We start from the raw sequence: 25,146 nt of genomic DNA on the forward strand, positions 1-25,146 counted from the left end.
TTACGAGAAGAAAATCACATTTTGGGTCTAGAATAATGGAAAAAAACAATGGAACCTCAAAGAATGCCTACTACAACTAAAATAGTAGACGCTGAATAAATCTCCTGACCTTACAATAACCCATTTTTGTTGCTACAGATTGAAAATACAACTGCAGCTTGATCTACCACCCACGGTCTAGTGGTTAAGGTGCTGGGCTAGAAACCAGGAGTCTGTGAGTTCTAGTCCGGCCTTAGACATGAAAGCTGGGTGACCTTGGGCCAGTCACTCCCCCTCAGCCCAACTCACCTCACAGGGTTGCTGTTGTGGGGAAAATCGGAGGAAGGAATATTAGGTATGTTCACCACCGTGAGTTATTTATAAAAATAATAAAGGTAGGACAGGAAATTGATGATAATAATAGTTTTAAGCTAGGTTTTGGAAAAAGCTCAGAATACCAGTGTAGCACCCTCATTAACTTTTTTTATCTATATTCTCCACCATGGATTGCACTGGGTCTTGGGCACAGGGTTATAGTCCCTTAATTTAAGTCAAGTCAACAAGGACAGGAATTTGAGATACCAAAATAGCAAACCGCTATTTAGGAGGCAACTCTCTTCTGCTGCCTCGCCTCCATATAGTTTTGAGTCTTACAAAATAAGTTATTTTGAGGGTCAACAGAATTTGAACAGACACGTGAAAATGGTTCTCACACTCGCACACCCACCCCGATGCCCAGAGTGCGCACCGAGCTGCCCGTCTTGCAGAGAAGCATCGTGGCAAGAAATGGGTCGTTTTAACCAAAGTTCCGACTTTGTGGGGCTCTAACGGACTTCAGCGAAACAGTCCTGGGAAGCCGCCCGTCCTTGCTGCAAAGGGCGGCCTGGATGTGCTCGTGGCTGGGCAGCTCCCCCAGGTCCCCCAGGGCGGCCACTGCCGGCTTCTTTCGCAGCATCTTCGTCGCCACCCGCTTGACGTCTTCTGCGCTCACCTTGCCTGTGGGAAAGGGAACCCAAGGCCACCAGCAGCTCATTGGCTGCTCTGGGTGCGGCGGCGGCGGTGATTGGCGGGAGGACGGTCGGGGGCGGAACAGGCGGAGCTTCCTCGGAAAGGGCGCGCGGGGAGGTCCCGCCTTCAGTTCCGGAATCACTCCGGCGAGGAAAAAACCTTCGCGGTTCGGCGGCGGAGGGGCCCGGATGCAGGTGGGGCGCGGGGGGTGCTGGGAGTCGCAGTCCGTGGGGCGGGGCGGGCCTCTCCCCGAGAAGGGAGGTCCCGGGAGGGAGCGGGCAGGCCGGGGAGCCGAGGCCCGGTAGTCCCGGCGCTGGCGGGGGGTGGGGGGAGGCCGGGGTCCGCCGCCTGCCTGCCTGCCTGCCTGCCTGCCTGAAAGGGGCCGCGAGAGGCCGGAGGCTTCCGCCTTCCCCCGTCGCGGGCCTCGGCCTCCCCTCAGGGAAGGGAACGGAGGCCCCGCCCGCCTCTCCTCCTCCTCCTCCCCCCCCCCCTTTGCCCTCTCGCCCTTCAGGGGGACGGCCGCGTCCGGCGGAGGAAGGAGGCGAAGCCGAGCGGAGAGGAGGGAGCCCGCAGAGGAGCCCCCCGGTCCGGGCCGCGGCGGCGGGAAAGGTGTGGACCCGGTGGAACTGCCGAAGGGCCGCCCAACGAGATGATCCAGAGCGAGGAGGGACCCCCTGGAAGGAGGGGGCCCGGGAAGCGATGCGGGACGGCGGAGGGCGTCGGAATAGGCGGGGAAAATCACCCAGGAGAGAAGCCCTATAAATGCCTGGAGTGTGAAAAGAGCTTCAGTGTGAGGGGAAGCCTCAATAAACATCAAAGAATCCATTCAGGAGAGAAGCCCTATAAATGCCTGGACTGTGGAAAAAGCTTCAATCAGATAGGAAATCTCAGGATACATCAAAGAATTCACACAGGAGAAAAACCCTACAAATGCCTGCAGTGTGGAAAGAGTTTCAGAGCAGGAGGATATCTCAGTCAACATCAAAATATTCACACGGGAGAAAAACCGTATAAATGCCTGGAGTGTGGAAGGAGCTTCAGTGACAGGGGAAGCCTTAATAAACATCAAAGAATTCATTCAGGAGAGAAACCCTATAAATGCCTGGAATGTGGAAAAAGTTTCAATCAGATAGGAAACCTCAAAATACATCAAAGAATTCACACGGGAGAAAAACCCTTCCAATGCCTGGAGTGTGGAAAGAGTTTCAGATCGAGAGGACATCTCAAGATACATCAAAAAATTCACACGGGAGAAAAACCCTATAAATGTCTGCAGTGTGGAAAGAGTTTCGGTCTTAGTTTCAGCCTTAATACACATCAAAGAATCCATTCAGGAGAGAAACCCTATAACTGCCTGGAATGTGGAAAAAGTTTCAGTCAGATAGGAAATCTCACAATACATCAAAGAATTCACACAGGAGAAAAACCCTATAAATGCCTGGAGTGCGGAAGGAGCTTCAGTCAGAGTGGAAGCCTTGATAAACATCTAAGAATCCATTTAGGAGAGAGACCATATAAATGCTTGGAGTGTGGAAAGAGTTTCAGATCGAGAGGAGATCTCAGGAAACATCAAAGAATTCACACAGGAGAAAAGCCCTATAAATGCCTGGAGTGTGGAATCGGCTTCAGTTGCAGTGGAAGCCTTTGTACGCATCAAAGGATCCATTCAGGGGAGAAACCGTATAAATGCCTGGAGTGCGGAAAGAGCTTTACTCAGACTGGACAGCTCAGGGTACATCAAACAGTTCACACAGGAGAAAAACCCTATAAATGCCTGGTGTGCGGAAGGAGCTTCAGTGTGAGGGGAAGCCTTTATTACCATCAAAGAATCCATTCAGGGGAGAAATCATATAAATGCCTGGAGTGTGGAAAAAGTTTCCATTGGGTAGGATATCTCAGGATACATCAAAGAATTCACACGGGAGAAAAGCCCTATAAATGCCTGGAGTGTGGAAAGAGTTTCAGATCGAGAGGAGATCTCAGGAAACATCAAAGAATTCACACAGGAGAAAAGCCCTATAAATGCCTGGAGTGTGGAATCGGCTTCAGTTGCAGTGGAAGCCTTTGTACGCATCAAAGGATCCATTCAGGGGAGAAACCGTATAAATGCCTGGAGTGCGGAAAGAGCTTTACTCAGACTGGACAGCTCAGGGTACATCAAACAGTTCACACAGGAGAAAAACCCTATAAATACCTGGCGTGCGGAAGGAGCTTCAGTCACAATGTGGGTCTCAGTAAACATTATAAACTTCACACAGAGAAAAAAGTTTATAAATGCACAGAGTGTAAAAAATCCTTCAAAAGAAATGGAAATCTCCAAAACCATATTAGAATCCACACAGGAGAGAAACCATAGAAATGGACAGAGCGTGGCTAAAATCTCCAGTAACCAGCAAAGTCAGTGCAGTCCTGGATGCTGAGAAACTCATTGACTATTTATACACAGACACTTTTTACAATCTAATACAAATAAATCTATTAAGGCACAGGTGTGCATACTTACCCTTCATAGCCATCTCAACGTGTGTGTGTCAACTTGAGTGTATGCTGTATTATCAGCCCAAACAATCAAGGGTATGCCAACTTCTGAACGCGACCATTTTACTGTTTCCTTTATTGCTATGGTTTGCTTAACGATTGTGCTGTTGTAAGGTGCCTACTAGTTTAATTTGAATCACGTTACGTATTAAAGTGTTTTGTCTGATCACTCATATTTTCTTACAAAATAGCAGAATAGTCCTCATCTTACAAATCCTGCAAGGGGTATGTGAAGTTATGAGCTCAAATGTATTCAATTCCACATATTAATATCATCACCACAAATTCATTCAGTCAATGATCAGAACAGTGTGGCTGTGCGCCACAAAGCATGTGGGCCACAACCTTTGCCTCACACAACTTCAGTGGTGCAGGAGTACATTCCTTGCCTGGGGCGTGGAAGAGCTCCTCCTTGGAGATGGTTTCATATAATCTATGTGGGTTTTCCAAATGCCAGTAGCATGTAGGACCATCCCCAGATATCTGAAACTCTTGTCAATTGGATTTCCTCAATAGTCCACTGATGTGTTTTAGATTTTTTTTAAGCGAAAACCACTACAAGACTGTCTAAGACCAACTGAGACTTTGAGATAATGGCCATGTCATTGGCATATAGGAGAGCAAGTGCGCTCCACACAAACCGAGGCAGACGTAAATTGGAGAGAGTCAGATGGCCTGTTGGTGGGTGTAGGTACAGTTAGATACAAGTTAGGGGCCTAAATACAGTTGTTATATAGGTCTATACAGTAATTGGCCGGATCGCTCTGTCCCCCTTCTTAAATAAGGGGACAATGATGGTCTTGCACCAAACTTGCAGGAAATGCCCTAATCTAGTATATATGTGAAGAGCAAGGCCAAAACTCAGGGTTCAGCTTAAGGGATTCCAAGGGGATGAAAATTTAAGGCCTGGGAATCAAATGGAGTGAATTACTATGCAAGGAGCATCTTAGATAATCTTGCAGAAATTAAATAAGAGAACTAGAATTAGATAATTACCTTTTGATCTGGATCTGTGGCTAAGATTTTTGCTCGAATTTCTACCAGCCTAGGTGTATTTGACACTTTAGGTACTACGGAGGCCTGTCTGGGAAGGCACCCTGGCTGTGCTATGGATCTGGCTGATAGCTGAATCCAAAGATTTAAAGGGAGTTGGTCGCTGTAGACGTGGTTCAGCGGACATCAGAGTAATCTTCTCTATGGGAAGCCAACCAGTAGCCTATTGACATGCGAGAACCAGGCCAATCAGTGAATTCCGGTCCAAGTGGTGGATAGCATCTCCTTTCAGGATCAACCATCAGGATCAACGAACAGTCGAGGAATGTGCTGCAGACTAGCACTTCGTAGAGCGAGCAGCCGTGAGCGCCTTGGAAAAGATAAGTCAAGCTGGCAGGCTGAGGCAGGATGGAAAGCAAAGCCAGGCTAAGTGTTCAAGACCCACCGCAGCGCCATAGAAAACGACCCCGAGGGAGGCCCGGAACTCAGCATCTTCCGCCAGTTCTCCAGATGGGCTCCTCCAGTGTCCTAACCCAGCGCTCACGGAAACCGTCCAGGCTGTCAAACCGTAGGGAGGACCAGCAGGGTTGGGGCCCTCCAGATCTGGGCGCTGGGTGCCCGGGTCCCACAAGATGATATGGTTTCATGAAGGGGCCGCCAAGTATGTCTGCTCTGTTGGGTTCTGTGGGAAGGGCAAGCCCAAGAACAGATCAGCAAGCCCACCGAGAACACGGTCCTGAGCCGTGAAGGCTTTCTAGATGATCACCAATACCCTCAGTTGTGCCTAGAAGCTTATAGGAAGCCAGCAGAGCTCACGAAGTAATACAGATACATGGGTGGACCAGGGGATGCCTGTTGCTGCCCGCGTAGCTGCATTCTGGACTAATTGTAGCTTCCAGATGGTCTTCTAGGGCAGCTTGAGGTCCTGTGTGTTACAATGTTTGCTTCTTTGTTTCAAGACACACAAAGCTGCTCAACTCAGCCAGTGTGACTCTGGGCAGCATACTGTGTAAATGCAGAAGGAATCAAAAACAGCCAATATATAAATGCAAAATCTAGAATCTAAAACAGCAAGGTCTCTAGATATTGGGGGGGGGTGCGGGGTGGCTAAACCCCACAGCCACTCAGTCTTATTTGGATGGAGCCCAAAGCTGCTGTTGCTCATGCAGATCCACAAAGCCTCCAGACACTGGGAAAGCATCTTGACAGCATCATTCGGTCGGCCCTGGGTAGGAATGTAAAGCCGTGAACAGAATAACCTGGTTCCACAGTTTAGCCATCCCGCTGCCCCCCTTGCTGGCAAATAAGAAGAGGATGGTTGCAGCTCGGCTGCGCCCAAACGAAAGCGTCTCCGGCATTCTCCACTTCTTCCTGCGGGTAGCAGATGAGGTCAGGAGCCTTCGGTGTCTGTGTTGTCACTTCCTGACGAATGTTCCCAGTCAGCTTCGTGACACCGGCTCTTCTGCCCTCCTCTTAGGGCTCTCTTTCTGCAAGGCAGGTTCCAAATCGGTTTAGAGGGAGGAGTCCTCAGATGTGCTTCCCTGTGGCTAAAAAAACCTCATTGATGATTATCCTGCCTTGAAAGCACAAGAGGCCGTGCCTGGGAGCTCACTCATTTCTTTCTTCCCTGGGGTGACCCCGTAAGGTAGGGGGCTAGGCTCCAGTGTAGGCAGGGGTCTGAGTTCGAGACTCCCTGGTCCCATTCCAGCTGCACAGCTTCTCCAGCGAGTGGCCACTGAAATGATGCTGAGCCTTTTCTTATCATGCTAACCGCCACCTCTGCTACCTCTCCCTCCCTCTCCAAAAAGGACTAGGGAAGTTTGGGGGCGCCTGCTGCAGATAGGAGAAGCGTGTTGGTCTCTTCCAAGCAAGCCTTTTAAATTAGGAAAAATCTCTGCAACCTGCTAAACGCCCACGGTTCCTCTAAGGAGCAGCAACACAAAGCTGCATTTGGTAGGAATATTTTCCCTTCTGGCTTAACCGTAGCTGGATGGGGAAGGGTTTCATCTGCACCAGGGATCCATTGACAAGGGAGATTTACCTCCGATAATGCTCAAAACTGTCCTTCATTCGCCGACGCCCCTTCTCCGACAGGTCCCCATCCGCTGGACCCCCTTCCTGGAGGAGGAGAGCAGACGTAAGGCTCTGAATATAGTAGTATAAAGCTACAGGATGAGAAAGTTCTCAGCAGCTAAAGAGAAGGTGAAAACCGCAGCACGTAATGCTCCAGAAAGGTCAGGGTCACACAATGCTCAGGACTTGGCATTGACAGTAGGCTGGATTTTGAATTTCTGAGAATGAGGGAGAGGTAGGGATGATACTAGTTTGCAAACTGGCCGTGAAAACATACGAAGGCGTCCCTTGCATACTAGTCTGGTTCCCAAAGTGTTGAGGGAAGAGATACATCAGAACTGACAAAATGGCCTTGTAGGGGAAAGAAAATCAGTATGTGCTCCAAGCAGGTGAATTCCCAGTTGGCCTATTTCTGAACGTGGGTCTAGCTGAGTTCTGAAATAGTGCTAAACTCATGTCCAGAACAAGCCTGGCTGACAATTCACTGGCGTGGAGGAGGGGCGAGGGTCCAAATGAAGACCCTCAGCTACGGAGATGAAGAGAATTTATTTATTTATTTGTTTGTCTAGTTTATCCCCGCCCATCTCCTCCTGCCGGGGGACTCTGGGCGGTTTACAACAATCGATTAAAAACCATAGCCATAAATACACAGAATAAAATACAGTAATAAATAATATAAACAGAGGTAAAAATAAAGAATCCAAATGGTGAAGAATCTAAAACAGAACGCCGTGAAGAAAGACAGGGCAGGAAAACTCAGTTACTGGGCTACCCTTGTACCGTGGCCGGGTGAGCGGAGAGATGGATGGAGAGACAGGAAGGGAAATTCATAGTTACTTGTGATGGAAGAAGATGAATGTTTCCGAGAACACCAAACGGGGGGTCCTGAACGCCGCAGCGTTCTTCTACGGAAGAAATAAAAGAGAAGAACGCATCTGTAGATTCATAGACCACTTATTACTCACTCGTCAACGTTCTGTGCCACTGATTTAAATGGGTTTCTGGGGCACGTTGGATGGTCGGAGACCTGGGTGTCGTCATAACCTCTCGCAATCCAGTGGCAGGACCATCCAGGATCAAAATCCTCCTCGTTCTTGAACTGCAGAGCGTGAGACCATCTCTGCCCCGTGTGAGGCACCACCCGGGCTGGAGGCCTAACTCAAAACATCACTCCTGCCCCTCTAAACAAGAAAGAAAAGATCCCTTGCGGCAGATGAACATACTTGCTTTGGCACCTTTCCCGTCTTCATCTGGGTTTCCATGGGGAGCCAGCTTTGGGCAAGAGGGGGGAGAGGGGGGGAAAAGAAGAAGATACTCAATTTTTGAAGGAATATTACTTTCTTTTCCCGTTAAGGGAATGAGCAGAAGTGATGTTTCCTAAAGCAATTCTGCAGTTAAAAGGATCTGCATTTTTAGGAGCTGTCAAGCCACAGAAGGTTTAACCCAAACCCATCCAACCAATGCAGAGGGTACTGCTGTCCATCTAGATATCCAGCCATCGGCTTAGTTACTTTAGTAGCTGCTCACTTGTTCATAATTTTATTCATTTGTATTGCGTGTTTTTAAAATAATTTGTTGTCCCAGTGTCCTATATTTTATACACTTTTATACATTGTTTCTGTGAGTTTCATGCAACAATGCTGCATTCTGCTATGCCATACGAAATAAATACATACATACATTTCAAAATTTATTCAAGAAGTACTGGGCTACTTGTGCAGCTCGACGTCTTTGCAGTTGCGGCTGCAACACTAGCGTTGGTTTGGCTTCCTTAACCTGGGAGTGGGCACTAGTCCAGCCCGTCCGCTTATCGTACAGTGCGGCGCATGGGGCAAACCCAGAGAAGATTCAGCCAGTAAAGCGTTGAAGTGTGCTATGCGAATGCAGCCTTCGCAACGTGAGAAAACAGGCACCCGTTTCTTTTGCAGCTTCCCTCCCTCCTCCCATTTGCAACCGGAGCGTGGGGACCTTCCTGTTTTTGCTTCAGGAGGGAAATGCCTTGCAAAGCCTGGTTGCTGTGTGAGTAATAGCGGGATCTGAGGGGTGTAAGGACACACAACCTACAGCTCTGCCTGAACGGGGACAGCAAGAGCAAAAATCGGGTGGCCGGATACTTGCAACTCACCTCTTGAGAGCTCCGGGATGAGTTTTCCTCAAGATCGGAAGTCTGGAATGGCAAGAAGTTCATCGACAAGATGCTAAGAAGAGCTGAAGTGCTGGAAGACCTTGCATGTCTATCCCCCAATTGCCCAGAAATATCTGATCACTTTGATTGATTCTTCATTGCTTAGGTTGCTTGACTGAGGCGTCACCGTTCCCTTTGGAGCAACACCCAAGGCAGCGGGCAGTTTGGAACAAGGGTACTGAGGGAATCCTCAGCTGAATTAGAGCCCGAACAATAACATCAGTGATAACTAATGCAGAGAAGGAAGGGACCCGTAGAAGGAATCCCTGTGGCCTCACGCCCCACAATTTATTATCTATTATTCTCGAGCTGATGCGCCGTCCAGCTCCCAAAGGGTTTGTTCCCGCTCTGTGGGCAGCCCCTGCGCAATGCCTGGGCTCAGCTGGCTTCCACACAGGGAGGGATGCCAGGAACCAGCAAGGGACAAATCGTCTCTTGGGCCATTCCTCCCAAGCAATGGGAGGAACCGGCTGGGAAAGAAGGCCCGTGCCAATAAACGCTTTTCCCTACGACCTACCAGGGCGGAAGGATCGACGCACAGCCTTTTCAGCTTCGCTTCGGCACTCAGCAGCTGTCCCTCCTTCTGGAAGAGCTGAAGCTGCAGTTCGTCACAACGCTCCCCGAGGTCCCGGATCTGCTTCCGGTAGCTGTCCTTATCCCTCAGGCTTTGGGAATATTGCTTCTGGTACCCCTCCTGGGTCAGGAGAGCCTGGAGCAAGACAATCAGGGTGGAGGCAAGGATAATCCCCCAAGAGTCAACCATGAAGCCCACCGGTGGCTTAGACCAGCCAGTCAGATCGAGCCGGCGAGGGTTCCCGGGACTGGCTGGGTTCACACAGCACGTTGAGCCCTGAATGCTGGCTGAGGAAACGCAACTCCTGTGCTCACGTAACATGCCATCCCCAAACAAATGTGTATTCTTTGGGCTTAACGTGAGGGTTTGTTCCCCAGATGCGACAGTGACTGGTTCTCAAAGGGGCCGAACCGCAAGGCACCCAGGCCCATTTTAGCCTTCGCCTGTGTGTTGGGTGAACTCAGCCAGATGCTGTCTTTGCGATCGAAGGGCAGAACTCCCAAGCCATGTTCCCCTGTGAGAGCACTTTTTCTGGTGCAAGACCTTCCCCACAGCAGAGTCACTTGGCCATCCCTACTCTGCGGCGTCCCCCAATGTCATGAGCTCCAGACTAGTGTGCAAAACCCCCCATCATCCCCAGCCGGGCTAGCAACAGAGGGTGCTATGGAAGCCGGTGGGACCGAGAGGCCACCAAGCTTTGTGGAGGAGGGAGACCCTATAAGGGGCTCGTGATGGTTTGCCAGGCACTGCTTCTGTCTTGGGGAGGGGGTGGAGACCTTCACACAGCCTGCGGTTGGGCCCCAGGACGCTCCAGCTTCCCCTTTGCAACTGCAGTATCCCAATGAGCCACTGGGGGGCAGCCTTCACAATCTTTTCCCAAGTAGCACTTTGCCCTTTCAGTACCCCACTCAGTCAACAGAGGGCAGACTTTTCCATTTACTCCAGTGTTTCCCAATCTTGGCAACTTTCAGATGTGGACTTCAATTCCCAGAATTCTCAGCAGCGGCCACACGGGCTAGGGAATTCTGGGCAGTGAAGATCACACATTGGGAAATTGCCAAGATTGAAAAACACTGATTTATCCTTCTCTCCTGCCAGCCGCAACTTACATTTGCTGTTCTTTTACTGTTATTTCTAATCAGACTCACTGCTTTAAGGAGGCTTGTTAGAAGAGGAGAAAATTGAGATGATGATGATGATGATGATGATGATGATGATGATGCACCACGCTGGGGGAGCATAGAGTAATCTTTACCTGGTCTCTTTCAGCAGCCACCTCTTCCAGCTGTTTTAAAATGGCCTTGATACGATCTTGATAAATTTGGTTATCATTTTGCAAGCAAGTGCATCTCAGTTCCAGCAGCTCCTTCTCTCCTACAAGCTGACCAAATAATACAATGTGAGCCAAAGGGAGGAAGTCTGGATATTGTCTCATGCATGGCTGTGTCCCTTAGCTAGATTTGGGAGAAAGGAGGAATTGACATACAAGGTAGTCGTCAATTAACGACCACAACTGAGACTGGAATCTCGGTCGTTGAGCAAATTTGTCGTTAAGCGAGACGCCCACGTGACTACTTCGCTCAACGACCGCAATCCCAGCACTCCCGGTTGCGGTCGTTAAGCGATCTCCATGGTCGGTCATTAAGGGATGGAGCGAAAGAGCCGCCTGAAAGAGCCGCCTGGCGAAGGGCTTCTCCTCCCCTCTCGCAGAGGGCTTGAATGGCTTGTTTGGGGCTGCAGGAACGAAGATCTTCAAGGTCTGAGCTTCGTCCTTGCGGCTCCATGAGGGTTTCCCTCGCTTACGTTCCCCCCCGCCCCGCTTGCAACCTTCCCTGCCGGCTTCCCCACTGACTTTCTGGGGAGGCCAGCAGACAAGACTGCAAATGGCGATCACGTGACCGCAGGGCGCTCGGCAACCGGTCATAAATGCGAGCCGGTTGCCGAGTGCCTGAAATGCAGTCATGTGAATGGGGGGACGGCGCAACGTTTCACGGCAGCCAGAAGTGGTTTACGGGCCGCAAAGCACCCTTTCCCAGGCCGTCGTTAAGAGACCGTTCGTTAACTGAGGACTGTCTGTCCTTTGACTTCTCCTTTTAAAAACCTCCACGCACGGAAAAAAATGATTCTGGTTGAAACAACCTCCATCTCTGTCTGCTCAGGCACCTTCCAGTTTTCGATCAGGCTCGGAACTGCCTCCATCCAGACTCTGAAACGCAGGAGCAGGCCTCTGAGTCAGGGTGGATCCTTCGCAAGCAGCTCCGTGACTGCGATTCTGAAAAGACCGTCTGCCTTGGCCACCGCCATCTTGGGCAGAATACAACACCGCAGGGTGGGAGGAGGTCCCGGGATGGCGCCGGGGCTGTAGCTCCGTAGGAAGGCCTCCTTTCGGCCGCAAGGAGTCTCTGAGTGGAGCTACGCTTCGAAAACGATTCCGAGACTTGAAAAGCAGGGCGACTGCAGTAAGAGTCGCACTTCAGGAATGCTTCACTAAGTGGATTCCTCATTAAGCAGCAGCGCCATTTTACACGTTCTGGGGAAAATGTGAAAAAACACAACGGGCTGCTTTTGGTGGACAGGAGAGGTGCTGCACTTGTGAGGGTCGCAAAGCACTTCCTCGGACTTGTTTCTGAAGCGGGTTTGGTGCTACGAAACTGCTGCTGCGAGTCACTGACCAGCTTCCCAGACAAGGGCAGACCATGGTTTAGCCATACAGGTAGTCCTCGCTTAATGACACAATTGGGACTGGAATTTTGGTGGCTAAATGAAGCAGTCATTTAGCGAATCTGACACGATTTTATGACATTTATTGCAGCGGTCATTAAGCAAAACACTGTGGGTTTTAAGAGAACCAAGTGGTTGTTAAGCGAATCACGTGGTTCCCCATTGATTTTGCTTGCCAAAAGCCGGACAGGAAGGTCGAAAAGGGTGATCACGTGACCACGGGATGGTGCAATGGTCATAAATGTGAACGCAAGTGGGACATTAGCGCAATCATAGCTTCTTCATGAAGACTTTTGATCAAAACAGTTAACTTTTCCTTCCTTCCTTCCTTCCTTCCTTCCTTCCTTCCTTCCTTCCTTCTTCCTTCCTTCCTTCCTTCCTTCCTTCCTTCTTCCTTCCTTCCTTCCTTCTTCCTTCCTTCCTTCCTTCCTCCCTCCCTCCCTCCCTCCCTCCCTCGCTTCTGAGTTCATCACATCTCTCTCTCTCTCTCCCTCTCTCTCTCTCTGTGAATCCAGAGCGTGTCAGGATATCACCTGTACTTCCTAGCTGGTGGCATGTGAGGAACACTATTTTGGTTTGCAAGGGAGATTCCAGATTAGAGATCCTTACCGAACAGAACAGCCAAAACATGCCATCGGCGACCAGTGTTGTTCTTGGCATTAGCACATCTGTACCTAAGGCTGCTAACTTACACCTTCTCTACCTTCCTAAAAGCACCGGGTGAAATCTTTGATGGCCAAAGCCGTGATGGGTGGCAGAGGTCAACGTCTGTGGGCCCATCTGCTGACATCTCCGGCACGTGGAAGACGGTGGCTTGGAATGGAAGAGAAGTAAAGGGTAAAGGGCTCAAGTTCAGGCATGAGATGACGTGACGTGACATGACATGACAAAAAGAGTGTCTTTCACAGTATGAGAAAAGGGAAGGATGTCATAAATCTGAACAAGGCTGGGTTGATCTTGTGGAGTGGCACTGGAGGAAATGAAGCTGTAGATTTCATTATGAATCAAAGGGCTGGAATTATCTCCGAACAGAGGAACAGGTGTCAACAGGGTGTGGCTGTGTAAAAGTAGGAACCCAGAGGCTGGTGATAGTCACAGGTTATGCTCCAGGGAACGGTGGTCATGGATGAATTAGCTGTGAGTTGGAGGGGAAATGGTGCAACCTGCTAAATGAATGGGATCCAGAAGAAAAGGGTCTGTTGGGTGACATGCATGGAAGGCTGGGAATGAGATAAAAGAATACAGAGAAGGCAACTGAGGTATTCAACGACCCCAAAACCACCCATAGTGCAAACTGTTTGGTGAATATCTGCTTAGAAAAAGATTGGTTTGTTTTGAATAAGTGAGTTAAGCATTGTAGGAGGAGAGCTGGGTTTCTACGTGGCCAAAACTCAGGAGGAGCGTAGTAGCACCTTTTCCTACTATCAAATATTTTTAACACAGATTAAGCTTTTGTGAGCTTCAGCTTCTGCCTTCTGATAACATTTCTTGGTCAGAAAAGATGCTCCAGACTCCTGAGTTATGGGTGAAGGATACGTCTGTCCATACATGCACATGGCAAAGGAATGAAGAAAACGGTTAAAGCAGAATTGACTGTGGATGAGGAAAGACTGAAGGATGAAGGATCACAAGGGTGATGGGAGAGACCAATTTTTGGTAGGCCAAGTGTGGATTTTAGGAAAATAAGGAGAGAAAGAAGGGTGAAATGAGTCTAACTGCAGGAAGAGAAAGGACCAATCCTGCAGGAACAAGAGATTAGAAGAATCTCACAAGAGAGTAAAGGGAAAGTGGGTGTAAGAAAGAGGATATGGAAGCTGCTTGCAACAGAGTGAAAAGAGTTATATTTACAAGGGCCAGAGAAGCATGTGGAGGTACATGAACGGGAACTATGAAAAAGGAGGATTGGGGGGAGGATGAAGTGAAAGAGGCTTGGAGCAACGCATCTGAAATTGACCGCTGCAAAAAATTAGGATGCAAGGTCTTCTCTGATGTGTATAGAGTGAAAAAGAGAGTTACAAAGGATGTCTTCAAAAGGAGCAGGGAAGGATTAAGACGACAAGAGGCAGAGAGACGCTGAGCTGTCTTGGTGGAAATCAAAGGCGGTTCGGGAAGAGGATCAACTGAGCTCCAAGGAGCCTCCAGCAGAGTGAATGGAATGCAACAAAAAGCCATGAAATGATCTGGAATGCAGCTGAAGGGACCTTTGTATGAGAAGGACCGAGATGTGACCAACAGCACAATTGAAATGAATACTAGGAATATCAGGATGAAAAGGAAATCATAAATGCTACGAGAATGTGGGAAAATGGTAAGGCCAGAGATGCAGATAGCGGAGTTGGAAAACATTCAAATATAGTTGTAGTTTGCTGATGGAGTGGCTGTGGTTATGGTTGACGGCTGGAAAAACGCCACCATGGATCCCCTATGCAAAGAGAAAGCCAGCCGATTTACAGGAAGAGGGATTTGCTAAGTGTTCCTGGGAGAGGACTTAGCAGAGGTCTGTTTGAAAGGGCAGACGACCGGGCAAGGAGCAACACGGGGAAGCACAGTGAAACCTCAAGGAATTGTTCCCCTCTGCTGTGTCTTGGTCAGGCCCCATTTGGAATAGGGGGTCCGGTTCTGGGCACCGCAGTCTGGACAGGACAGCCACAAAACAGAGCAAGCTTAGAGAGGGCCGCCAAGGTGCTGAGGGGGCTGGGAGACCAGGCCCAATACGGTTAAAGGATCTGGGCAGGCTCAATCTACAGAAAAGGTGAGTGAAGGGAGATGGGACAGTCTTCTACCTGAAGGGATGACAACAGAAGAGGGGGTGAACTGACTCCCTACTGCTCCAGAGGGCAAGGTCAGAAGCAACAGGTCCAAACTAGGAATTAGCAATTAGATTGCAGCTACACACCAGAAGCTTCCTGATGATAGCAGTTGTCGTCCAGTGGAACAGGTTGCCACGTGAAGCGGTCACTTCACCTTCCCTGCTGGTCTTCAAAGGGAAGCTGGATGGTCCTCTGTTGGAGATGCTCTAGTGGATCCTGCATTGAGCAGGATGAGTTGGATCAGATAACCAGGAATGGGCCTTTGAGCTGTATGATGATCTATGATCTATGAAATAGTCTGGATTTATCATGGACGGAGGCTGCTCCATCGTGACCCTGATTTAAAATCCTGGCTCGATGGTATGGGTTCGCTCGTTATCTCTGACTTGGCTTTGGACTGATGCGCTAGGAAGGCCAACATACAGTTCTCTTTCATCAAGGCTTAATCTGCAGTTTGAAAATGGAGGACTTTTAATGTGTACCTCAACGTTGTGTACATTGTGTTTCCTTATTCCTTGTACTAATTAATATGCTTTTAAAAGATTTCATTTCCTGAACTGAGTGACGCAAGGAACCTATTGGTGGAAGCAAAAACAGAAAGGCCCGGAGAGGCTGATGCACTGGCTGAGCTACGTTTCCTTCTCTTTCCTCACATGTCCGGCCTTTAGTTTTCCTTCCTTGCGACTTCGTTTCTCCCCTTGCATTTTGCATAACGTTTCTGATCCTGAAATGGAAGAGTGCAATACATATATGTGCGTTTCTACATGCAGCTGTGTTGTGGTGTATGTGGGAGAAGGTATCTGTGGGCCGTGTGCGTATTTGTCCTACCACACGTCCCTGTGGACTGATATTAGGATTTCTGCCTTGTCACCAACTCCTTTGCAGACGGTCGCAAACCACCCTGCTTTTGCAGACGTTTGCGTTGCACTGCGTTGGGCAGACGGGAGAGAAACTGCCAACGCAGGGAATGTCCCTGAGAATCTGTGCTGCTCCGGCCCCTTCTCTTCCACCGAACCCCTTCACCAAGAGGACGAGGGGGCTCCCTGACCTCCCGGTGGCTGTTCCCCCTCCCTGGCCGAAGGAGTCTTTCCGGCACCCCAGAAGGCTGCTTTCCCATCCACAGACGGTGCTGCTTGACACCCCACCTCTGTGCTGCTCCAAAGCAGCCCGCCAGCTTTGAGCCTCTTCCGTCTTTGGCTTGGCAGAGCTGAGTCCCAAGTGCCTCGGTGAGCGATGCAGCCCTGGGGAAAATGCCTGCTCTGACGCCCGTTTTCCAGGCTGTCGCTGTGAGGTGGAATTGGAATTAGGGTCAAGGAAACAACAAAGAACTAAAGCCCTTTCATCAGGCAATTGTCTATTGCAAGTAAGCTATCTGTTGCAAGTGTGGTATGTGGGGAAGAGCCGAACGGGCAGATAAGAAACAAGAATGTATGTGTATTCTGTAGCAACTAGGTGAGAAAAGATAAGGAATGGGGAGGAAGCTCACCAGCTCCTCCAGGCTTGTTTCACACGGCTTGCTTTTGTAGTTATATCATATATCTCTAAGTTGACACTTAGTCTATGCTGTATAATCACCCAATGGGGGGGTATAAAAGAAGTAGGACCCCGAACCTTCGGGGTTCAGAATTTGAAGCATGAGCTTGTCTGAACCTATGCGCATATTAAACTCTTTTCCTAAATGAAGACCCGAGCGTCCTAGTCTTCATTTCTACAACAGCTGGGAAGAGGATGAGAATGGAGCTGGGCACTCTGTCTCGGGAGGGGAAGTGCCTCTTTCTTCAGCCCATTTTCCGCCCGGTCATTTTTCTGACCCCTTTTCCCAGGGAGTGACTGGCATTAAAAACTGCTCACCCCGGCAAGCGGTTCCTTTGCGTAACATGGACATGGGCACCCAAATCCCACCTTCCCTTCCGAAGAAAACCCTCTGCCTCTCAGAGCAGGTTCTCAAAGGCTGCTGGATTGCAGACTTCTAAAATAATCCCTGCATTTTGGCTGCATCCACCGTGCAGCGTTAGTAACACAGATGATCCCTTCAAGTTAGGCTTGGGACACCAGTAAATACACCACTTCCTTTTAATAACCGAGTGCTAGGCTATATATCAAATAAAATAATGTAAGGACTTCGGGCGTTACCAAAGTAAACTGTGTTATTGGAAGAAAGCAAGGAAAAAAACCCAACAACATTTAAACCAGCAAGTGTGGATTTTAGGAAAATAAGGAAAGAAAAAGTTTCAGTCAGAGAGAACATCTTAGGAGACATCAAAGAATTCACGTGGGAGAAAAACCCTATCAATGCCTGGAGTGTGGGAGGACCTTCTTTGAGAGGGGAAGCCTTTATAGACATCAAAGGATCCATTCAGGGGAGAAACCCTATCAATGCCTGGAGTGTGGGAGGACCTTCTTTGAGAGGGGAAGCCTTTATAGACATCAAAGGATCCATTCAGGGGAGAAACCCTATCAATGCCTGGAGTGTGGGAGGAGCTTCAGTCTGAGGCGAAGCCTTTATAGACATCAAAGGATCCATTCAGGGGAGAAACCCTATCAATGCCTGGACTGTGGGAGGAGCTTCAGTCTGAGGCGAAGCCTTTATAGACATCAAAGGATCCATTCAGGGGAGAAACCCTATCAATGCCTGGAGTGTGGAAAGAGTTTCAGATCGAGAGGACATCTCAAGATACATCAAAAAATTCACACGGGAGAAAAACCCTATAAATGTCTGCAGTGTGGAAAGAGTTTCGGTCTTAGTTTCAGCCTTAATACACATCAAAGAATCCATTCAGGAGAGAAACCCTATAACTGCCTGGAATGTGGAAAAAGTTTCAGTCAGATAGGAAATCTCACAATACATCAAAGAATTCACACAGGAGAAAAACCCTATAAATGCCTGGAGTGCGGAAGGAGCTTCAGTCAGAGTGGAAGCCTTGATAAACATCTAAGAATCCATTTAGGAGAGAGACCATATAAATGCTTGGAGTGTGGAAAGAGTTTCAGATCGAGAGGAGATCTCAGGAAACATCAAAGAATTCACACAGGAGAAAAGCCCTATAAATGCCTGGAGTGTGGAATCGGCTTCAGTTGCAGTGGAAGCCTTTGTACGCATCAAAGGATCCATTCAGGGGAGAAACCGTATAAATGCCTGGAGTGCGGAAAGAGCTTTACTCAGACTGGACAGCTCAGGGTACATCAAACAGTTCACACAGGAGAAAAACCCTATAAATGCCTGGTGTGCGGAAGGAGCTTCAGTGTGAGGGGAAGCCTTTATTACCATCAAAGAATCCATTCAGGGGAGAAATCATATAAATGCCTGGAGTGTGGAAAAAGTTTCCATTGGGTAGGATATCTCAGGATACATCAAAGAATTCACACGGGAGAAAAGCCCTATAAATGCCTGGAGTGTGGAAAGAGTTTCAGATCGAGAGGAGATCTCAGGAAACATCAAAGAATTCACACAGGAGAAAAGCCCTATAAATGCCTGGAGTGTGGAATCGGCTTCAGTTGCAGTGGAAGCCTTTGTACGCATCAAAGGATCCATTCAGGGGAGAAACCGTATAAATGCCTGGAGTGCGGAAAGAGCTTTACTCAGACTGGACAGCTCAGGGTACATCAAACAGTTCACACAGGAGAAAAACCCTATAAATACCTGGCGTGCGGAAGGAGCTTCAGTCACAATGTGGGTCTCAGTAAACATTATAAACTTCACACAGAGAAAAAAGTTTATAAATGTACAGAGTGTAAAAAATCCTTCAAAAGAAATGGAAATCTCCAAAACCATATTAGAATCCACACAGGAGAGAAACCATAGAAATGGACAGAGCGTGGCTAAAATCTCCAGTAACCAGCAAAGTCAGTGCAGTCCTGGATGCTGAGAAACTCATTGACTATTTATACACAGACACTTTTTACAATCTAATACAAATAAATCTATTAAGGCACAGGTGTGCATACTTACCCTTCATAGCCATCTCAACGTGTGTGTGTCAACTTGAGTGTATGCTGTATTATCAGCCCAAACAATCAAGGGTATGCCAACTTCTGAACGCGACCATTTTACTGTTTCCTTTATTGCTATGGTTTGCTTAACGATTGTGCTGTTGTAAGGTGCCTACTAGTTTAATTTGAATCACGTTACGTATTAAAGTGTTTTGTCTGATCACTCATATTTTCTTACAAAATAGCAGAATAGTCCTCATCTTACAAATCCTGCAAGGGGTATGTGAAGTTATGAGCTCAAATGTATTCAATTCCACATATTAATATCATCACCACAAATTCATTCAGTCAATGATCAGAACAGTGTGGCTGTGCGCCACAAAGCATGTGGGCCACAACCTTTGCCTCACACAACTTCAGTGGTGCAGGAGTACATTCCTTGCCTGGGGCATGGAAGAGCTCCTCCTTGGAGATGGTTTCATATAATCTATGTGGGTTTTCCAAATGCCAGTAGCATGTAGGACCATCCCCAGTTATCTGAAACTCTTGTCAATTGGATTTCCTCAATAGTCCACTGATGTGTTTTAGATTTTTTTTAAGCGAAAACCACTACAAGACTGTCTAAGACCAACTGAGACTTTGAGATAATGGCCATGTCATTGGCATATAGGAGAGCAAGTGCGCTCCACACAAACCGAGGCAGACGTAAATTGGAGAGAGTCAGATGGCCTGTTGGTGGGTGTAGGTACAGTTAGATACAAGTTAGGGGCCTAAATACAGTTGTTATATAGGTCTATACAGTAATTGGCCGGATCGCTCTGTTCCCCTTCTTAAATAAGGGGACAATGATGGTCTTGCACCAAACTTGCAGGAAATGCCCTAATCTAGTATATATGTGAAGAGCAAGGCCAAAACTCAGGGTTCAGCTTAAGGGATTCCAAGGGGATGAAAATTTAAGGCCTGGGAATCAAATGGAGTGAATTACTATGCAAGGAGCATCTTAGATAATCTTGCAGAAATTAAATAAGAGAACTAGAATTAGATAATTACCTTTTGATCTGGATCTGTGGCTAAGATTTTTGCTCGAATTTCTACCAGCCTAGGTGTATTTGACACTTTAGGTACTACGGAGGCCTGTCTGGGAAGGCACCCTGGCTGTGCTATGGATCTGGCTGATAGCTGAATCCAAAGATTTAAAGGGAGTTGGTCGCTGTAGACGTGGTTCAGCGGACATCAGAGTAATCTTCTCTATGGGAAGCCAACCAGTAGCCTATTGACATGCGAGAACCAGGCCAATCAGTGAATTCCGGTCCAAGTGGTGGATAGCATCTCCTTTCAGGATCAACCATCAGGATCAACGAACAGTCGAGGAATGTGCTGCAGACTAGCACTTCGTAGAGCGAGCAGCCGTGAGCGCCTTGGAAAAGATAAGTCAAGCTGGCAGGCTGAGGCAGGATGGAAAGCAAAGCCAGGCTAAGTGTTCAAGACCCACCGCAGCGCCATAGAAAACGACCCCGAGGGAGGCCCGGAACTCAGCATCTTCCGCCAGTTCTCCAGATGGGCTCCTCCAGTGTCCTAACCCAGCGCTCACGGAAACCGTCCAGGCTGTCAAACCGTAGGGAGGACCAGCAGGGTTGGGGCCCTCCAGATCTGGGCGCTGGGTGCCCGGGTCCCACAAGATGATATGGTTTCATGAAGGGGCCGCCAAGTATGTCTGCTCTGTTGGGTTCTGTGGGAAGGGCAAGCCCAAGAACAGATCAGCAAGCCCACCGAGAACACGGTCCTGAGCCGTGAAGGCTTTCTAGATGATCACCAATACCCTCAGTTGTGCCTAGAAGCTTATAGGAAGCCAGCAGAGCTCACGAAGTAATACAGATACATGGGTGGACCAGGGGATGCCTGTTGCTGCCCGCGTAGCTGCATTCTGGACTAATTGTAGCTTCCAGATGGTCTTCTAGGGCAGCTTGAGGTCCTGTGTGTTACAATGTTTGCTTCTTTGTTTCAAGACACACAAAGCTGCTCAACTCAGCCAGTGTGACTCTGGGCAGCATACTGTGTAAATGCAGAAGGAATCAAAAACAGCCAATATATAAATGCAAAATCTAGAATCTAAAACAGCAAGGTCTCTAGATATTGGGGGGGGGGTGCGGGGTGGCTAAACCCCACAGCCACTCAGTCTTATTTGGATGGAGCCCAAAGCTGCTGTTGCTCATGCAGATCCACAAAGCCTCCAGACACTGGGAAAGCATCTTGACAGCATCATTCGGTCGGCCCTGGGTAGGAATGTAAAGCCGTGAACAGAATAACCTGGTTCCACAGTTTAGCCATCCCGCTGCCCCCCTTGCTGGCAAATAAGAAGAGGATGGTTGCAGCTCGGCTGCGCCCAAACGAAAGCGTCTCCGGCATTCTCCACTTCTTCCTGCGGGTAGCAGATGAGGTCAGGAGCCTTCGGTGTCTGTGTTGTCACTTCCTGACGAATGTTCCCAGTCAGCTTCGTGACACCGGCTCTTCTGCCCTCCTCTTAGGGCTCTCTTTCTGCAAGGCAGGTTCCAAATCGGTTTAGAGGGAGGAGTCCTCAGATGTGCTTCCCTGTGGCTAAAAAAACCTCATTGATGATTATCCTGCCTTGAAAGCACAAGAGGCCGTGCCTGGGAGCTCACTCATTTCTTTCTTCCCTGGGGTGACCCCGTAAGGTAGGGGGCTAGGCTCCAGTGTAGGCAGGGGTCTGAGTTCGAGACTCCCTGGTCCCATTCCAGCTGCACAGCTTCTCCAGCGAGTGGCCACTGAAATGATGCTGAGCCTTTTCTTATCATGCTAACCGTCACCTCTGCTACCTCTCCCTCCCTCTCCAAAAAGGACTAGGGAAGTTTGGGGGCGCCTGCTGCAGATAGGAGAAGCGTGTTGGTCTCTTCCAAGCAAGCCTTTTAAATTAGGAAAAATCTCTGCAACCTGCTAAACGCCCACGGTTCCTCTAAGGAGCAGCAACACAAAGCTGCATTTGGTAGGAATATTTTCCCTTCTGGCTTAACCGTAGCTGGATGGGGAAGGGTTTCATCTGCACCAGGGATCCATTGACAAGGGAGATTTACCTCCGATAATGCTCAAAACTGTCCTTCATTCGCCGACGCCCCTTCTCCGACAGGTCCCCATCCGCTGGACCCCCTTCCTGGAGGAGGAGAGCAGACGTAAGGCTCTGAATATAGTAGTATAAAGCTACAGGATGAGAAAGTTCTCAGCAGCTAAAGAGAAGGTGAAAACCGCAGCACGTAATGCTCCAGAAAGGTCAGGGTCACACAATGCTCAGGACTTGGCATTGACAGTAGGCTGGATTTTGAATTTCTGAGAATGAGGGAGAGGTAGGGATGATACTAGTTTGCAAACTGGCCGTGAAAACATACGAAGGCGTCCCTTGCATACTAGTCTGGTTCCCAAAGTGTTGAGGGAAGAGATACATCAGAACTGACAAAATGGCCTTGTAGGGGAAAGAAAATCAGTATGTGCTCCAAGCAGGTGAATTCCCAGTTGGCCTATTTCTGAACGTGGGTCTAGCTGAGTTCTGAAATAGTGCTAAACTCATGTCCAGAACAAGCCTGGCTGACAATTCACTGGCGTGGAGGAGGGGCGAGGGTCCAAACGAAGACCCTCAGCTACGGAGATGAAGAGAATTTATTTATTTATTTGTTTGTCTAGTTTATCCCCGCCCATCTCCTCCCGCCGGGGGACTCTGGGCGGTTTACAACAATCGATTAAAAACCATAGCCATAAATACACAGAATAAAATACAGTAATAAATAATATAAACAGAGGTAAAAATAAAGAATCCAAGTGGTGAAGAATCTAAAACAGAACGCCGTGAAGAAAGACAGGGCAGGAAAACTCAGTTACTGGGCTACCCTTGTACCGTGGCCGGGTGAGCGGAGAGATGGATGGAGAGACAGGAAGGGAAATTCATAGTTACTTGTGATGGAAGAAGATGAATGTTTCCGAGAACACCAAGCGGGGGGTCCTGAACGCCGCAGCGTTCTTCTACGGAAGAAATAAAAGAGAAGAACGCATCTGTAGATTCATAGACCACTTATTACTCACTCGTCAACGTTCTGTGCCACTGATTTAAATGGGTTTCTGGGGCACGTCGGATGGTCGGAGACCTGGGTGTCGTCATAACCTCTCGCAATCCAGTGGCAGGACCATCCAGGATCAAAATCCTCCTCGTTCTTGAACTGCAGAGCGTGAGACCATCTCTGCCCCGTGTGAGGCACCACCCGGGCTGGAGGCCTAACTCAAAACATCACTCCTGCCCCTCTAAACAAGAAAGAAAAGATCCCTTGCGGCAGATGAACATACTTGCTTTGGCACCTTTCCCGTCTTCATCTGGGTTTCCATGGGGAGCCAGCTTTGGGCAAGAGGGGGGAGAGGGGGGGAAAAGAAGAAGATACTCAATTTTTGAAGGAATATTACTTTCTTTTCCCGTTAAGGGAATGAGCAGAAGTGATGTTTCCTAAAGCAATTCTGCAGTTAAAAGGATCTGCATTTTTAGGAGCTGTCAAGCCACAGAAGGTTTAACCCAAACCCATCCAACCAATGCAGAGGGTACTGCTGTCCATCTAGATATCCAGCCATCGGCTTAGTTACTTTAGTAGCTGCTCACTTGTTCATAATTTTATTCATTTGTATTGCGTGTTTTTAAAATAATTTGTTGTCCCAGTGTCCTATATTTTATACACTTTTATACATTGTTTCTGTGAGTTTCATGCAACAATGCTGCATTCTGCTATGCCATACGAAATAAATACATACATACATTTCAAAATTTATTCAAGAAGTACTGGGCTACTTGTGCAGCTCGACGTCTTTGCAGTTGCGGCTGCAACACTAGCGTTGGTTTGGCTTCCTTAACCTGGGAGTGGGCACTAGTCCAGCCCGTCCGCTTAACGTGCTTAACCTCTGGGTTTGCATGGGGCAAACCCAGAGAAGATTCAGCCAGTAAAGCGTTGAAGTGTGCTATGCGAATGCAGCCTTCGCAACGTGAGAAAACAGGCACCCGTTTCTTTTGCAGCTTCCCTCCCTCCTCCCATTTGCAACCGGAGCGTGGGGACCTTCCTGTTTTTGCTTCAGGAGGGAAATGCCTTGCAAAGCCTGGTTGCTGTGTGAGTAATAGCGGGATCTGAGGGGTGTAAGGACACACAACCTACAGCTCTGCCTGAACGGGGACAGCAAGAGCAAAAATCGGGTGGCCGGATACTTGCAACTCACCTCTTGAGAGCTCCGGGATGAGTTTTCCTCAAGATCGGAAGTCTGGAATGGCAAGAAGTTCATCGACAAGATGCTAAGAAGAGCTGAAGTGCTGGAAGACCTTGCATGTCTATCCCCCAATTGCCCAGAAATATCTGATCACTTTCATTGATTCTTCATTGCTTAGGTTGCTTGACTGAGGCGTCACCGTTCCCTTTGGAGCAACACCCAAGGCAGCGGGCAGTTTGGAACAAGGGTACTGAGGGAATCCTCAGCTGAATTAGAGCCCGAACAATAACATCAGTGATAACTAATGCAGAGAAGGAAGGGACCCGTAGAAGGAATCCCTGTGGCCTCACGCCCCACAATTTATTATCTATTATTCTCGAGCTGATGCGCCGTCCAGCTCCCAAAGGGTTTGTTCCCGCTCTGTGGGCAGCCCCTGCGCAATGCCTGGGCTCAGCTGGCTTCCATGCAGGGAGGGATGCCAGGAACCAGCAAGGGACAAATCGTCTCTTGGGCCATTCCTCCCAAGCAATGGGAGGAACCGGCTGGGAAAGAAGGCCCGTGCCAATAAATGCTTTAGCCTATGACCTACCAGGGCGGAAGGATCGACGCACAGCCTTTTCAGCTTCGCTTCGGCACTCAGCAGCTGTCCCTCCTTCTGGAAGAGCTGAAGCTGCAGTTCGTCACAACGCTCCCCGAGGTCCCGGATCTGCTTCCGGTAGCTGTCCTTATCCCTCAGGCTTTGGGAATATTGCTTCTGGTACCCCTCCTGGGTCAGGAGAGCCTGGAGCAAGACAATCAGGGCGGAGGCAAGGATAATCCCCCAAGAGTCAACCATGAAGCCCACCGGTGGCTTAGACCAGCCAGTCAGATCGAGCCGGCGAGGGTTCCCGGGACTGGCTGGGTTCACACAGCACGTTGAGCCCTGAATGCTGGCTGAGGAAACGCAACTCCTGTGCTCACGTAACATGCCATCCCCAAACAAATGTGTATTCTTTGGGCTTAACGTGAGGGTTTGTTCCCCAGATGCGACAGTGACTGGTTCTCAAAGGGGCCGAACCGCAAGGCACCCAGGCCCATTTAGCACCGGGTGAAAT

At 48.9% G+C, this 25,146-nt stretch overlaps 2 protein-coding genes and 1 long non-coding RNA gene across 3 annotated transcripts; 1 reads left to right on the forward strand and 2 right to left on the reverse strand.

The window, feature by feature from the left end:
- The first annotated feature begins 866 nt into the window (after positions 1-866).
- Positions 867-18,918, forward strand: LOC134506282 (zinc finger protein 850-like). Its single transcript, XM_063316430.1, has 6 exons — positions 867-1,181; positions 1,499-3,341; positions 5,211-5,337; positions 5,790-5,907; positions 9,297-9,419; positions 17,091-18,918. Exons 1-6 carry the CDS (start codon positions 867-869, stop codon positions 18,681-18,683), a joined length of 4,119 nt encoding a protein of 1,372 aa, XP_063172500.1. The 3' UTR covers positions 18,684-18,918.
- On the reverse strand, positions 7,407-10,776 carry LOC134506195 (uncharacterized). The gene is made up of 5 exons (XR_010068779.1): positions 10,606-10,776; positions 9,294-9,485; positions 8,717-8,758; positions 7,815-7,863; positions 7,407-7,496 (listed from the first exon to the last, which is right to left on the reverse strand). It is a non-coding gene; the product is annotated as an uncharacterized LOC134506195 (long non-coding RNA).
- A 4,166-nt stretch (positions 18,919-23,084) lies between the features above and the next one.
- Positions 23,085-24,930, reverse strand: LOC134506190 (caspase recruitment domain-containing protein 9-like). Its single transcript, XM_063316256.1, has 3 exons — positions 24,642-24,930; positions 24,065-24,106; positions 23,085-23,204 (listed from the first exon to the last, which is right to left on the reverse strand). Exons 1-3 carry the CDS (start codon positions 24,885-24,887, stop codon positions 23,100-23,102), a joined length of 393 nt encoding a protein of 130 aa, XP_063172326.1. The 5' UTR covers positions 24,888-24,930; the 3' UTR covers positions 23,085-23,099.
- Between the last annotated feature and the right edge of the window lie 216 nt (positions 24,931-25,146).

Source organism: Candoia aspera, chromosome 16 (genome assembly GCF_035149785.1).
Source record: "Candoia aspera isolate rCanAsp1 chromosome 16, rCanAsp1.hap2, whole genome shotgun sequence".
In the NCBI taxonomy this organism is placed as follows: domain Eukaryota; kingdom Metazoa; phylum Chordata; class Lepidosauria; order Squamata; family Boidae; genus Candoia; species Candoia aspera.

Coding starts and splice junctions, on each gene's coding strand:
- LOC134506282 (XM_063316430.1), top strand. CDS start 867: ATGTGCTCGTGGCTGGGCAGCTCCCCCAGGTCCCCCAGGGCGGCCACT. Junction 1,182..1,498: donor GCGGAGGGGCCCGGATGCAG/GTGGGGCGCGGG, acceptor CTCGCCCTTCAG/GGGGACGGCCGCGTCCGGCG. Junction 3,342..5,210: donor CCACACAGGAGAGAAACCAT/AGAAATGGACAG, acceptor TTCTGTGGGAAG/GGCAAGCCCAAGAACAGATC.
- LOC134506190 (XM_063316256.1), bottom strand. CDS start 24,887: ATGGTTGACTCTTGGGGGATTATCCTTGCCTCCGCCCTGATTGTCTTG. Junction 24,107..24,641: donor GCGTCGATCCTTCCGCCCTG/GTAGGTCATAGG, acceptor TTGCCATTCCAG/ACTTCCGATCTTGAGGAAAA. Junction 23,205..24,064: donor CATCCCGGAGCTCTCAAGAG/GTGAGTTGCAAG, acceptor TCTTGCCCAAAG/CTGGCTCCCCATGGAAACCC.